The following is a 16,239-nucleotide window of genomic DNA, read 5'->3' on the forward strand; positions in this document are numbered from 1 at the left end:
GAAACTTCCATTTACACCCATACTCTTTCACTGTCAGCTATCCACTGGCTCACATCTTCACAGATCTCCTCTAATTGCCTAAAAATTTCCTGTTGTAAATGTAACTTCTTTCCTAAAGATTATACTGTACTGGATAAATGGAGTAGGACACAGACAAATCCACACACCTAGAAATCAAAATGATTCAGTGGTAAAAAATAAAAAAATAAAAATAAAAGCAAATGCTTTTTACCTGAGGACCCAAGTTCAATCCTGGGAACCACAGAATTGAAAGAGAGAACCAAATCCCAAAAGTCATCCTCCACATATGCAGCATTCCCTGCCCCCAGAATACACACACACACACACACACACACACACACAATCATGAAACACAGCAGGTTTTTATATCCTTTCAGCAAACATTTACTGGCATCTAAATTTAACGAAGTACTGAATAGAAACAGCAACAGGAAACTTGATCAAACCCCAGGAGGACTGCAAAGGGCCTTGAGCAGGAGTCTCAAGACAACAGAAATTGGATTTGTTCAAGAGGAAGAGGGTGAGGAGGCCTGGGACCTAACTTTGAGGCCTACAGTGAAGAAGCAATGCTCCTGGGCCACTGATGCTGTGTCCATAGCTTTTCCTCCATTTTCAAGGAGGAGCTCCAACCCAGCAGCTCGTTTGAAGCACATTGCATATCATAGTGCTCGGAGCTGAAATCGATCTGCAGCAGTGACTCAGAGGCAGACAAGCAGTGCAGTCACAGATCTCTGTCTGCATCCCCAATTTGCCTGCTCAGGTTCTCGCCTTGTTAATGTTATTTACCAAGCCCTATGGTCCTAATGGTTTTCCCAGCCTTTGCAGGAGCCCTCCAGCCAATATCCCTGTATGTATGTCACATCTTGTCACTGCCTCTGAATTCAACAGATTCTGGCAGCCTGTCTGCACACCTGCTTGCTCACTCTGGCATCCCAAGAGCCTGGAATATAGCCTAGTGTCCCCAGTCCTATCCCTCCCACAACAGACCCCAACCCTACACCTTCCCAGAACACAGCCCAGCACTATCCCTTCCCAAAACAAAGCAGAGAGCTGAATGGCCCAAAACTAAACAGCTCCTCCGTCTTCTAGGGCAAGAAATGGAATAACCTGTCACCAACAGTGCTGCAGCATGGACTTGTGCTACTAGCATATGTGACCAGAGGTTCCAGCAGTGACAGAATGGGGCAAGGGGCAAAATCACCAGAAACATGGGGATAGGGAGATTTAGAGCCAACATTTGGAAAGCTTATTCTTGCTTGTGCTCGTGTCTGTTCTTCCCAAATATTTTGATAACTAAGGGTTTTAGTGTAGCCCCCTCAGTGAAATCCAGGTCACAGATAAGGGCTTCCGGTATATGGAGAGCAGGTAGAGGCTTGGTATCACCTGTGGTACTACTTGTGGTGCTAGAGCGCCCCCACGATACTCTGAGACCAGAAACAGAACAGCACATGGGATGGCTTTCTGGAGCTTTGAGAGCAGCCTGTAAACTGTAAGGCAGTCAGCTAGGAGAGCAGCCTGTAAACTGTAAGGCAGTCAGCTAGGAGTCAGCTAGGAGAGCAGCCTGTAAACTGTAAGGCAGTCAACTAGGAGAGCAGCCTGTAAACTGTAAGGCAGTCAGCTAGGAGTCAGCTAGGAGAGCAGCCTGTAAACTGTAAGGCAGTCAACTAGGAGAGCAGCCTGTAAACTATAAGGCAGTCAGCTAGCTGCAGGACTAAAGTGCTGTTTGGCTCCACCCACGCAACATGTTCACACCACCTGGTTTGACCTCTGAAGGTATGTGCTTCAGTACGGAACAAACCAGTAACAAAGCAGCCGCTTTACCATGAACAACATCAGGAACTTATGATTAGTAACATCTCACTAGTGTTCCCATCCAACCCTGGTTCTAAAATCCTGGAACTACCCACCTTAACCATGCTTTTAGATCAGAAAGAAGAGCTTAGTCCCAAGAGTTTGACCCCCAAGAACTAGAGGGATACCCAATGACCCCAGGATACCCACTCCTCTGGCTTCTCTCTGGTTCCATCATTCCAGGAGAAATTGGAAGGACTTGAATGTGGCATAAGATCAGGTTATGAAATCAAGTTGGCATTTAAATGACCTAACAACAAATTGTTCAATTTAATTTGCTTACTCAATCCAATAAAGGAGAAACAAGAAAACCTATCTAATTAAAAACATTGATCCACAGGAACTGGCAACTCCAAAGGCCTTGCTGGAAGTTAGCACTCCAACAATGTGATACAAGAATATGAGAGAAGACAAATAGATTCTCTTCCTGCCTCCAGGAGGGCTGCAAAGGCCCCTGAAAAACTCTGAGCTCAAAAGACAAATCAATTTGTTCAGCTTAACCAGGGAAGCAAGGTAATTCTCAGAATTGTAAAGCCCAAGAAAGAATTAAATTCTTGTTCCACCCTACCCACTGGCAGCCACGGGCTCCACCAATTCCCAGACATAAACTGGGACCCTTCTTGTGGTCTTACATCTTTGCTTGGTTGGCTCCCTGGTGTGAAATTCTATCTGGTTTGCCAGACTGCATCTTTCAAGACCAGTATAAGATTTTCAGGAAAAAGTAAATATGTCCACAAAACAAAACAGTCACAGTCTCAGGCTCTTTTATAGCACTTTATACTTTGAGCTACATTAAAAATGCCAAAAATAGCAGGGTCTCACAAAGCCTGGGAAAAAAAACACAAGAAGCAGTGGCTATAAAGATGATGCTCCCAGCCGGGCGGTGGTGGCACACACCTTTAATCCCAGCACTTGGGAGGCAGAGGCAGGTGGATCTTTGTGAGTTCGAGGCCAGCCTGGTCTACAAGAGCTAGTTTCAGGACAGGCTCCAAAGCTACAGAGAAACCCTGTCTCCAACCCCCCCGCAAAAAAAAAGATGATGTTCTCTCCCCCAGATTCTGCTTCTACTAGATCTTCCATAGGAATGGTCCTGGTTCTAATCTCAGAGCTGAGACCATTCCTGAACTGTGCAAACCTTTTAGCCCCACATGCATCTTCATTGTTACCCTTCCCATTGAGGCCAGCTATAGCTGGCTTGCTGAAGGACCCTTAATCAGGACTAGATTGTTCTTCCAGGGAAATGTCCAATTCAAAGAGAAGCAAAATCACTTAATATTTGGCAGCTCCGTTCCTTTCAGAGGAAAAGTGACCTGCAAGTGAACCCATAGCCAGTATGGCACATCATTCCTCCTGCTGGGACCAGATGGCATCCCAACCCTGCTTATCCCTGCTTCTTGTTCTGGTTGAAGAACTCTGCCTTCAGCAGAGCCCTCCAGAGCCTAAGTAAAGCAACACAGATACACACCACAATACACGACAAAGAAGGCTACAGGCTGGCAAGATTAATTCCCCAGAGATCTCTCCTTAAAGAAGAAAGGGGGAGAAAGTTACCAATACCCATGAGCACTAGCAAGAGGAATATACATCTACTTTTAAGAGATAAAATGAAGTTTTGGCGAGAAGGTGACTTTAAGAGGTGGCCTTAAAGACAAAGAACAATGTTTCAGGCAAAGATTGGAAGCAGGGAATAGGAGTAAGCTGAATACCTTGTAGAAGTATTCTGGGATAGGCCGTGGAATGCCCAGGAGTTGTGTGTGGATAAAGCACACCCAGAACTGAGAACAGGCAAAGAAATTCAGTGGAGAAAGAAGAGAAAGTCAGTACCTTAAGACTCTACCAGCATTTCCAGTTAGAGACATTGACATTCCAACGGCTGCTCTAGACCCTAAAGACGCAGTGGGAAAGCAACAGTAATGCTTATCTTGGGGAGTTGATATGATGGGTGCTGAGTACTAAAAAAGGAAAGTCAAACAGGATAGCATGACTGAACACCATGGAGGAATTGGGATTCTTTTCATGGTTAATCTATAAAGGATCCTGTAGAGTCCTAAAGGGAGAAGAACCAATCTTGAGAAGATCTAGAAGATGGAAGAGCAAATATGAGGCTACAGAGGCAGAAAGAAGCTTGGTGTGGATGAGGAATCAAACAGAGACTAGAAGCCTGGGGTGGAGAGAAGTAGGTTGTAGAAAAGTCAGCAGTGTCAGAGACCCTGGCAGGGCCATATCTATTAAAACTGGAGACATGAGTTTAGATTTTATCATAAGAATAATGGAAACTTACTAAGAGATTTTAAGTAAAATGACAGGATATGGTTTTCTTGTGGATAATGGACTGAAAAGAACAAGGTCAGAAGCCAGAACATCTCTTTAGATGTGACTGAAGCAGTTATGACTGTCCAGAAGAGACCTGGTGGTAGCCTTGACCAGAACAACAGGAGTACAAGTGAGAGAGGTTCTGGGAAAGAGACTGTTCCAGCAGCCATGTGAGGCCCTGAAGGCACCACCTAACTGTTAAAGTCGAGCCTGGTGTGGTGCGGTGTGGTGGTGGTGGTGGTGGTGGTGTGTGTGTGTGTGTGTGTGTGTGTGTGTAATAGAGGGGATGTGACAAAGAACCCACCACATTTTCTTGATGTTGGTGTGCCCTCTGGTGGCTGGGTTCCTTGTCTGTGCCTTGAGGACTTCCTTGGCCTCTCTCCAAGGAAGAATGTAACAAGTGGTTTATCTTTCAGCATCCAGCTAAGGAACAGATAGCTTAATGCTGCAGATGCTGGAGCTCAGTTCGGGCCAGGATGGGGTGGCAGTCTGTAAGAAAGGCAGGGGCCAGCAAGGGCCAGACACAAAGGGAAGCAGTAGGAGGCACTGGGGGGCTTTTGTTTCTATAGAAAGTCACCAATACAAAAGAAATTTGATGACCATGGATGAATGTGGCAAATTATTATTGGTGGATATTTTCAGAGCAAAACAAAACCATTCCAATTTAAACATTTGTAAATTAAGAGCAGAGAACATCAGGTTGTACTGAATAAACACAGCACATGATGGAAAACGTACTTCAGTTCCTACACTACAGTCACAGGAGAGAGGCGGGGGTGGCGGCCAGCAACAGGCAGCAGAGAGTCACGATCTTGCTGAGAGAACAGAGGAGGGGGGTGGATAGGGCTTGGTCAGAAATAGACACTGTCTGACTAGGCTGACGTCCAAAGACTCACCGGATGTCTGCAGTGTGTCCAAACAGACGCACAAACACAAATAACAACTCTCTCTCTCTCTCTCTCTCTCTCTCTCTCTCTCTCTCTCTCTCTCTCTCTTCCTCTCTCTCGCACGCACACACACACACACACACACACACACGAGAACATAGAATTTGAAGCACAGCAAAAAGTGGTGGAAAATTAAATACAAGGATGTCTGGGGAAAGAGAAGCTGAGCCCTAAAGTCTGTGCCTTAAACCCGGTGAAGCAGAGGGGCACCATGCTTTGTCAAACCAAGTAGCTGTGAGGCGTGATTAAAGGTGAGCCAGACTCCATAAAGAAACTATCACTTTCTTGCTGATAAGAAGAAAAGCATTTTCAATACAGCTATCCACCTGTTTCTGGCACCAGTGATCTTCTGAGCTTACAAGAATAACAACTATAGGTTCCAGCGCTTGGTAAAAAATGAATTTAGTGCAGCCTTAGCAACAAGCATCATGGCAAGCCATTGCCTAGGGCTCCAGGGGCTCCTCCTTAGCTTGGCTGCATCTTTCTTAAGCTGGAGAACTTAGAGTCTTTTTCCAGCACAATACCAGAACTGAGAAGCCAAATACACACAAAGTGGTGACCCTTCATCAGTGCCATCTCCCTACTGCCACCTCCATGGGCTCAGGACCTGAGTCTGTGTGATATTCCTCCAGGTAAGACTTCCTCTAGCTAAAGCTTCCTGCTATAGGCCAAGAAATAAGCATTAAATTTAAAAGAAATACAGTTAAAAGTATTAAAATTCATACATTGAAATATACAGTCAGAGGAGTAAAAAGACAACTTGAGGGAGAGAAAACACATATTTGCAAATGTGGTAAAGAGTTAATATCTATAATATATAAATGACACTTACAGTTTGATGACTCAAAAGTGGCCAAAGAATTTGAAAAGATATTTTTCCAAAGAAGACATCCAAATGGCCAGCAAACGAGAAAAAAAAACTGCACAGATTCATAACTCATAAAAGAAAGGCAAGCCACACTAAAATAAAGAACTGTCTTGCGCCCAGTAGAAGGGCTCATATCCAAAAACTGAAAATAAATGTTGGTGAGGATGTGGAAAAATTGGAAAACTGAACAAGCGTGGCAGTTCCTAAAAATGAAAGAAACCACAGGACCCAATAATTTCTCCTCTAGACATGTGTCTCCCCAAAGGAACTAAAAACAGGATCACAGAGAAATTTGCATATCCATATTCCCAGCAGTAATTTCAATAGCCGAATCATGGTCAGAAACCGCATACTCATCAGCTGGATGAATAAGTAAAATGTGTCATATCTATACACTGGAATATTATTTGGCCTTTGTAAAGGAAGGAAAATATGACATGAGATGTAACATGGATGTATTTTAATGATGCTATTTGATAAGTTGACACGGAACAAATGCTACAGGAGCCTATCTATGTGACCTTTGTAGAAATTAAATGAGTGCTGCAATGAAGCTGGTGGGGTGGAATAAGGAGTTGTTTAATGCATATTGAGTTCTTGATGTGGAAAGGGTTTGATGATCGATTTTACACAATGATTAAGATGCTAATTTTTACAGCTATTTTCCTATGGTGAGTGGATGAGTGAATGAATGAATGTAGGAGAGAATGTTCATGTCTGACCATGAAACTGGGGTTTGTATGTAGACGGTACCCAGTAGCCAGGACTTATTTCTGTAACTCCGGATCATCTGGCAACACCGAATCGGATGCATACCTTGTCCTCCAGAATCAGTATGTGACTGTTTGCAGGTGGAAGCATAGTGACTTTCAGACACTTCTGGTTCTTCTTTTCCACATTCATTCACTTGCACATTCCCTTACTGTCTAGGTGGATAAACATTGAATGCCTCCTCTGTGGAAGATGTGTCACCAAGACTGCAGCCAAAGCAGTGACCTTTCCTTCAAGGAGCCCACAGTCTGTCAAAACTGACCCAGGAAAGAAAGTGCTCTGAGAAGCACAGACACCTAGAGAAGGTGTGACTGCCTAATTAGAACAGGGGTGGAGGCAAGAGGATCTTCTCCAAGATTCTGGTTCTAAAGGCCAGTAAGGCTCAGGAGGGTAGAGGAGGATGCTCACATATATGCCAGGAAAACTCTTGGGAGAAGAGAAGAGAAATGTGAGGAAAGAAAGAATTGAGCAATAACCACAAGTACCTGAAAGGAATTTATTAACTTCTAAGTGCCTCTAATTCACAGTACTATAGACTTCACAAACTCTTCAGAACTTGTGTGCATAGAGAGGTGGTGCCCAAAGCTGCCAGCCACCTCTTTCTCACAGTGACATTGTCTGATAAGGAGGTAATGACTCTCAGCAAACACACTCAAGCCCACCCTCCATTCCCTCACAGACCTTGCATACCTTGGAAAACAGTATGCAGGGCCCAGTGTCTGCAGCCACTTCTTAAATGCATACACATGCATGAAAACAGACTGTTTAGAGCACATGTTAGAAAAGTATGGGGCAGATAGGGAGTGGCTAGATAGAAAGAAGCCAAAAGCAGGAGTCAGGCATTGTGGTGCACACTGTTCTTCAGAGAACACTGTTCAGACTTCTGGTCCCAGGAAATCCCCCCGAAGGACAGTTCAGTTGTTCCCTGGTTCCTTTTCAGACTTGGGCAGTAAGAACTTGGAAATCCAACCCACAAAACCTACACTGTCCACAAGCTTGACCATTTTCTGGGTTTGGAGGGGGACTCCAAGACATTGTAGCCAAAACCTTAAGCCCTAGCAAGGCTTTGGGGGAGAGCTCAGAGAGACATGAGGACAGGTGTTTGTAAACGTGGAGTTCTATTCAGGACTTCTAACTCGGGGTCAAAGCAAGGCTGGATAGGCATCTCTGGCTATTCATCAGCAGCTGCCTCGGGGGTATTTATTCCATCTGATAGGTAATCGTCCTCATGGTTCTGTTTCATCTTGGTCTCCAGCACTGTGATGCGTTGCTTGAGCTTCTGCTGGGCCCCAGTGTACTCAGCCAGCAGGCGGGCAAAGCGAGTGTACAAGGTCTCCATGTTTGTCTCCAGTTGCTCCAACTTCTCCTGAACATCTACCTCCATACTGGCGGCCACCTCATTCTCATCCAGCAGACCTTCCTTCATCAGGATCTCCCGACCCCTCTCCTCAAGGACTTTCTTGGCATCAGGGTACTCAGTCACAGCTTCCATGAGATCATCCTTGGACAAGCAGAAGAGATCTGAGTAACCCAGGCTACGGATATTGGCAGTGCGCCGATTGCCCATTTTGCTGCCCTTAATGTTAAGGATGCTAATCTCTCCAAAGCAGCTCCCAGCTGAGAGCAAGGCATACTGAGTCACACCATCATCGGCTACTACTGCCAGCTTGCCCTCCTTAATGATGTACATTTCCTTGCCAATGTCCCCCTTACGGCAAATATAATCCCCAGGACTGAAGACCTGGGGACGAAGCTTCAGTACCAGTTCCACCAGCAGGCCAGCCTCACAATCCTGAAATATGCGTACTTTCTTCAGGGTGGACAAGTGAACGTTAATGGCTATCTCAGCCCTGAGCTTTGCTGGCAGGTTTTTGAGGACTTCTCGTTCATCTACTGTCTTCTTATTAGTCCACAAGTAGTCAAACCATTTGATGACCTTAGCTTCCATTTCTTTGCTGACCTTTCGGAACTGCATGTAGTGTTTGACAGCATCAATCTTGGCCTGGAATTCTGCTCGTGTGGCATTCATGTTGGAGATCATGGAGCCCACATTTCCCACAATAGTGGCAAAGATGAGGACACCGATCAGGAAGTCAAAGATGACAAAGAGATACTCTTCATCCTTTACAGGGGGTGGTGTCTCTCCAATGGTGGTGAGGGTCAGTGTCGACCAGTAAAGACAGTAAATGTATTCCCTAGCCAGGTAGCCATACTCAGGGTCAGTAATGTTGGGGTATACCCAGGTGTCAACCCCAAAGCCGATGGATTTGGAGATGGCATAGTAAATGCAGGCATTCCAATGGATGATGACCAAGATGTAGAGGACCAGATTGCTGATTCGAAAGATGTTGGGGTAGCTGGTGCGTGTCTCAGTGCGGTCAAAGAATTCAAACATACGGGCAAAGTGCAACAGACGGTTGAAGCGCACCTCAGGGCTGTGGATACCCACAGCAAAATAGATGAGGTCAGTGGGGATGATGGAAGCCACATCAAGTTTGAACTGCAAGGTGTGGATATAGTTGTCACGCAATTTCTTGGGATCTTTGACCAGGAGTCCCTGTTCTAGGAAGCCTGATAGAAATATAAAACAACATGTCACTTCTGTCCTCAGTCCAGTGTCTCCCTAGAAGATAATTCTCAGCAGGGAACAAACTACTACTTAGCTTTCCTTCCCACAGAGGACTATAGATCGCATAGGGAGACTGGCTAGAAGAACCCTAAGAAACCACTCTCAGATATAAACTTCTGTAAGTATGTGAGTCCATAAGAGTATCCTAGCAGAGGTCCACTGAGGAGATGGGCTTCAATACCATGTCCAGTCAGTTTCTTCAAATTTTGCCTTCAGTTCTTTGGATTTAGGAGTCCAAATGCTGCTGTGCACTCACCTGTGCGCAGTCGGATGAAGACGTCTGCAATGTAGACAGTGTCTGAGAAGTAGTCCAGCACCAGCCACACCACAAAATAGTTTCTCTGGAGATCACTGAAGCAGGCTCTGTAAGAGGACAGGGCTGGGCTTCACCGACAAAGCCCTAGTGGCTCTAAGCCATATACATACTTCTGTGGGGAGAGCTTCACATGGCCTCCAGGGACACCAGTGTGTCACAGGCCACTTGGTAACAATGACTAGTGACTTCTACCTCAACCCTTATTACTAAACCAACATTGCTGCATGTGCATCACCATTGATCATTGCTAGTCTTCCTCATCCCCTGGACTGTGAGCCTCAGAAACAGGACACATCTTAGTCACTACTATATGCCAAATCACTGTTCCAGGGCCTCAGATTGCACGTCATAAGTAATTTAAATCCAATAAGTAAGTAAATAAATAAATAAATAAACAAGGCATTAGAAGACCAGCTGACTCGCTTCTGTATTCATTACTTCAATGGATTCTTATTGAACACGTCATCGAACCCTGGCAGGATGAGAATATAGATAGTAGTGGGGTTTAAGCTAGAGGTGCTGAGACCAGAGAAAGATTGGTGGCTACAGGAGCTTTGGAGGAAGAAATCGGCAAGATTTTGAAAATGAATGAGTAGTACCTAGGGAAGGGCCTAGGGAGGGGACAGAGGAAGGGAAAAATCTGATTATGTACTAGTCCAAGGGAAGAATGGTCACATTTAGAACCAAACTCCCATAAAATGTGCAGAACAAAGTAGACCACAGCCTTCAGCCATACTGGGCCATCAAGAGATTAGGGAGCCTTGTTCAAGTTAGTCCTTCTGTCCAGAATGCCCTCTCTGCCAACCTCATGTATTTGAACCAATTGCTACCTCCCACCAAGATCTCAACTAAGGTCTCTGTCAAGCCCATTATGAAGGCCTATTTCTCTAGCAACTTGCTATCTCCAGTCCCTGGTAATATCTTGCTCATTTCTTTTGTTGCATGTTTATATTCGGTCTAGCTGAGAACACTGGGGGAAAAGCAGTGATTGTGCCTGTCCTGTTTTCCATTGTACACCCAACACAGAGCACAAAACCCAATTGTAGGGATAAGCCCCACCCATTAGGAGGCATGTTCGCCTTGGGCTAATGTTTACTGATAAATCTGCCGGGCATGATCCCAGCAGCCCCTTTTCTGCTTTCCTGTTCTCCACGGGAACCTGTGGTCCTGTAAGTCTATTTCCCCATTAAAGCTGTATATATTTTTATAATCTGTCTGCATTCATTTACGCCGTTACACCCAATTAGTAGGCAGGTCATTCTTCCTGCATGAATGACTGGCATAGGGCAGTAGTATGTGGACTGCTGTCAGGAAAAGAGAGGACCACGTTCAGTGGACCTTGAAGGTCAACCTTAGAGTTTTATCATGAGAACAATGGGGAGCCATTACATGGTTTTGGAAGAGAGAATAGTATAACCCAATCTCAGTCTCTACATAGAATATTAGTTGCAAGTGTGGAAGATGTATTTGAGGGATTAAGTATACCTCCAAGGCATAGAGGTGGGACTACTGTAGTTTTCCCAGAGAGAGAAGGGAGATGATGGCCTAACCAAGGACAGTACTGAATGTACATGAAAAAGCAGCCGAATATTATAGGAAAGGAGCAGGAAAAGGACCAACATGAAGACTTGATGGCATATTGAATAGCGGGAGCATTGACAACAGGGGGGGTGAAAAGAGAATTCAGCAATCAGAGACTTCAGAAAGAACATTGGACTGTTGCATACTCTTTGTTCAGAGTTTAGATTTTTGTGTGATCTTAATTCCATTTGCTGTGGACTCCGCTTCTGTAATAAATTCCACCTAGACCCCTCCATGCTTACCTGGCCACCAGCAGGCACCAGTTGTAAAGAACAGGCATGGCAATGACAAACAACCAGCGGTAATACCAGTCTCCAGCTGGGTCCAAGACAAACAGCTCAAACTTCTTCCTGTAGAGACAAACAGTGGTTACTAGAGTTCTAGGGCTCCAGGTTTCAGAACCACAACCTACCCCTGGACCCAGCAATACCACTCTTGGGAATATACCCAAGAGATGCCCTATCATATGACAAAAGCATTTGTCCAACTATGTTCATAGCAGCATTATTTGTAATAGCCAGAACCTGGAAGCAACCTAGATGTCCTTCAATGGAAGAATAGATGAAGAAAGTGTGGAATATATATATATATATATATATATATATATATATATATATATATATATATATGTACTACTCTGCGGTAAAAAACAATGACTTCTCGAATTTTGCATGCAAATGGATGGAAATAGAAAATACTATCCTGAGTGAGGTAACCCAGACCCAAAAAGAAGATCATGGGATGTACTCACTCATAATTGGTTTCTAGCCGTGGATAGGGGCCACTGAGTCTATAATTTGTGATCCTAAAGAAGCTAAATAAGAGGGTGAGCCCAAGGAAAAACATATAGTTATCCTCCTGGCTATGGGAAGTAGACAAGATTGCTGGGCAAAAAATTGGAATCTTGGGGGTGGGGTGGGATGGGGGTAAGGGGAGATGGGGAGAGAAAAGTGTGAAGGAGAGGATGTGGGGAAGTTGGGGAAACGGGATGATTGGAGATAAAGGAAGGTTGGATAGGTGAGCAGGGAAGCACATATCTTAGTTAAGGGAGCCACCTAAGGGTTGGCAAGAGACTTGAACCTGGAGTGGCTACCTGGTGCCAGGGCAATGTCCCCAGTTATTTCCTTGGGCAGCTGAGGATAGGGAACCTGAAATGACCCTATCCTATAGCCATACTGATGAACATCTTGCATATCACCATAGAACCTTCATCTAGCGATGGATGGAGATAGAGACAGAGGCCCACACTGGAGCACCGGACTGAGCTCCCAAGGTCCTAACAAGGAGCAGAAGGAGGGAGAACATGAGCAAGGAAGGCAGGACCACGAGGGGTGCACCCACCCACTGAGACAGTGGGTCTGATCTATTGGGAGCTCACCAAGGCCAGCTGGACTGTGACTGAAAAAGCATGGGATAAAACCGGACTCTCTGAACATGGCGGACAATGAGAGCTGATGAGAGACCAAGGACAATGGCACAGGGTTTTGATCCTACTTCATGTTCTGGCTTTGTGGGAGCCTAGACAGTTTGGATGTTCACCTTCCTAGACCTGGATGGAGTGGGGAGGACCTTGGACTTTCCACAGGGCAGGGAATCCTGACTGCTCTTGGGGCTGGAGAGGGAGGAGAAGAGGAGTGGGGGGAGGGGAGAGGGGCGGGAATAGGGGGAGGGAAATGGGAGGCGGGGAGGAGGTGGAAACTTTTTTTTTCAATAAAAAAATAAATAAAAAATAATTCTCAAAAGTATTAATGAATTAAAAGATTATGGGTTGAGGTGTAAGCTGTCTTCTGGTTTCCTTTTGCTGTGACCCACAGCCAAATAGCAGGCGTCCATTCTGACTGAGAGCAGGCCTCTGATCCGTTCTGATGCTCCCCTGCCCTCTGAAAGGGCCTTGCCCAGAAGATACATCAAAGACAGAAGTTGTAGCACAGATAGTCTTTGAGGGGATTTGAGGAGGGTGTATCTTAAGATGGTGAAAGAGCTTTAAGCCTGTTCCCACAGTCCCTTTGGGGAAAGAAAGAAACTCCAGGCTAGCGTATGAGCTTCCTCCCCTTTCCATTCTTTAGACTTCAGCCTCTAAACCACTTTGCCAGATGCTTCATCCTAAATTGGCAAGAGCCTTTTCCCTCCGCTGACCAGACGTGGGGGATGTCAACTTGGCCAGACATTCACTATCTTCTACTGATTCTTCGAATATCAGCCCCTCCAATTATTCTGCTTTACTTTCCCTCTCTGTCCCCCCTCTTCTGTTTAATCATCTAGGTCTCATGTGTCTGACTCCCACATAAGCCCCTTCAAAAACCTGTTTTCTTGGGCATGGTGGAGCTGGAATGGGCAGGGCTTCAACAGTACTATGTGACTACAGCCTCCCTTCCTGATCATCACATACTGACTGTTGGAGCTAGGGCTGAGGTGGTATGCCCTTGGATGAGTTCCTCTCCTGTCGAAATCCACTCCATGGGCAGCAAGAGAATGTATAAAAGGGTACCACTATGGCATGCAAAATATACTCCAGTTTCCCGTGGAAAAATCACTACTGTTTGAAAGGCCCTGGGTGAGGACAATGGGAATGTTTAGAGTAAAAAGAAGCATAGGCGGTCATCTCCATCCGTTCTTTATCTGCTATTACAGAGCTTGGCACAGCGCTGGAACCACCCCTGATGATGTCTAGCATCCCCACTGAGCTCTCCCATGGCAAGTATGGGAACTTTTGGAGATCCCAGAGATTGGATAGATATACTTGGTGCCCTTTCCATCGCCGTCCTTGTCGCCTTTGCCATCCCCCTGATGTGTTGTCACAGTCTGGAGCTCAGGCCCACGGAAACGCTCTAAGAATGAATCGGGCCTTGGTTCCTCCTCACGGAAATTCTTGTTGGCCCAGTCTCTGATGACCTCCACCAGGCGAACAATCCTAAAGGGGAAAAAGAAGAAGTGTGTGCCAAAGAAATGACCTGTGCTGTTTAGACAAGACCGGTCCAAGAGTGTTCACTGCCTGTTGAGGAAGAGGAGAAAAGAGAAAAAGCCGGAAATAGAACAGGCCATGATTTTCTGTATGCTAAGATCTGGAAAGAGGCCAGCATTGTGGGCAAGACTTGGGGCTTAGGCATTATCTGAAGTACGTCCCGTGGGGGAGGATAGCCCTCCAAAGATTTCCTATGTAATGGAACTTTACAGTTACTGTGAAACACAAACAGGAGGTCTTCAAGGCAAGATTGAGACTGTAAAGAGTCAGGACAGGTCAGTATGAAAACAGCCCCAGGCTTCTTTATTTCTCTATGAGGCCTATGATCTTAAGACCCTATATATAGTCCCTTTTGCCATAAGGACTCCCCTCTTCCCAGTGCTAAGGCAGCCAAATATGAAGGGAAGTCTACTCCCAGCTTGCCTCACAAGAACCTCTAAAGCAGTGGAATAACACCCAGGCACTGGAATTTCTAAACGCTCTCCTGGTGATTCTAAGTCAGTGCTTCTCAACCTTCCTAACACTGTGACCCTTTAATATAGTTTCTCATGTGGTGACCCCCTCAAGCATAATACTATTTTGTTGCTACTTCATAACTGTAATTTTGCTACTGTTGTGAATCATAATATAAATATCTATGTTTTCCAATGGTCTTGGGTGAAAGGGTAATTCCACCCCCTCAAAAGGAATCGCAACAAGTTGAGAACCCCACTGCTCTAGAGTCTTGTAAAAAGGCCTAGTGCAGCTGTGAGAAGAGTTCATAGTAACCATTTGACAGGCCCCAAGAATGGAAGGGGTAGCAGCAAGTCAGCTGAAGCGGAGAACTCACCTTTGGAAGCCACCCCTCCCCCTCTGTGGGGTATCCATCTCCGCCAGCCTTTGCAGTTCTGAGGAAGTATCATCATCAAGCGCCACAGACTGTGGTCTGCATAGAAAGAAACAGAGTTGATCCAGAGTCTCTCAGAATGAGTTGTCTTTCCTCTTAGGACATGCCTATACATCTCACAGTTCCCTTGGAAGATATCTTGGAGCAAATGGAGCTTGCTCTATGAGTGGTAAGCCAAAGCTCCAAGGAGATAGTGGAGACTCTGTGTTATTGATGAAATCACCCAGGCTGAACTGAGAGTGCAACTCAGGGGTAGAGGGCCTTCCTGGTAGGTACAAGGCCCTGATGTTCTGCCCTAATTCTGGCAAAAGGAAAAAAGAGGGTGGGGTAGGAAATGAGAAGGAGGAAAGAAGAAAAAAGATAAGAAAAGCAAAAGTCACCCAAGTTCAGTTCACTCACCTGCTACCTGTCCTGTGGTCATCTTTGCCATTGGCCTTAATGGAAGGCGGAGGGTGATGGTTGTGGTTATTAGCTGGAGAGCTCTTCACACCATTGGGCTTTTCAGTCATCCTCCATGTACATGCAGGGCTCTCACCTGACAAGGAGATAACCAGTGGACTCTATTACCCATAGAGAGCAGGGCAGCTAGAGGCGAACAGAGTGACCTTAGTAGTTCATGCATCAAAACATTCTCTAGGGTAAAGGTAAGAAAACTGCATTGTATAGTTTATCACCATTTAGATTTTATTTTATTTCTTTTTATTTTTTTTCACCATTTAGATTTTAATAACACACCAGAGTAAGGAAGTAGAATCACTTTCTTGGCCCTTAAGGGCCTGACACTGAAGCTAATCCTGAGTCTGATGGCTTCAGATTGCTATAGCAGTTGTTATTCAGGCGATTGTGAGGTTCCTTCAGACATGAAAGAGATGTGCAGAAGAAGACATATTCACAAGATAGACTGAGAAAAAGAAGCTGAGCAAGAAGCTTGTGTACTACAGTATTTCTCACCACAGTCAGGAAGAACGGGGGTCAGAGACCCTCACAGTAGCTTTTCTCTTCTAAGGCGGATCCGCATGCCCCACTAGATCCGCATGTAGAAATTGTCAACATGCCTCGGTTTCTCATCACTTCTTCTGGACTCACAGCTACCT

At 45.4% G+C, this 16,239-nt stretch overlaps 1 protein-coding gene across 1 annotated transcript; it reads right to left on the reverse strand.

The window, feature by feature from the left end:
• Positions 1-7,942: 7,942 nt before the first annotated feature.
• On the reverse strand, positions 7,943-15,657 carry Cnga2 (cyclic nucleotide gated channel subunit alpha 2). The gene is made up of 6 exons (XM_057760275.1): positions 15,545-15,657; positions 15,089-15,184; positions 14,038-14,208; positions 11,540-11,647; positions 9,657-9,763; positions 7,943-9,342 (listed from the first exon to the last, which is right to left on the reverse strand). Exons 1-6 carry the CDS (start codon positions 15,652-15,654, stop codon positions 7,943-7,945), a joined length of 1,992 nt encoding a protein of 663 aa, XP_057616258.1. The 5' UTR covers positions 15,655-15,657.
• Between the last annotated feature and the right edge of the window lie 582 nt (positions 15,658-16,239).

The sequence above is a fragment of the Chionomys nivalis genome, chromosome X (genome assembly GCF_950005125.1).
Source record: "Chionomys nivalis chromosome X, mChiNiv1.1, whole genome shotgun sequence".
Classification (NCBI taxonomy): Eukaryota; Metazoa; Chordata; class Mammalia; order Rodentia; family Cricetidae; genus Chionomys; species Chionomys nivalis.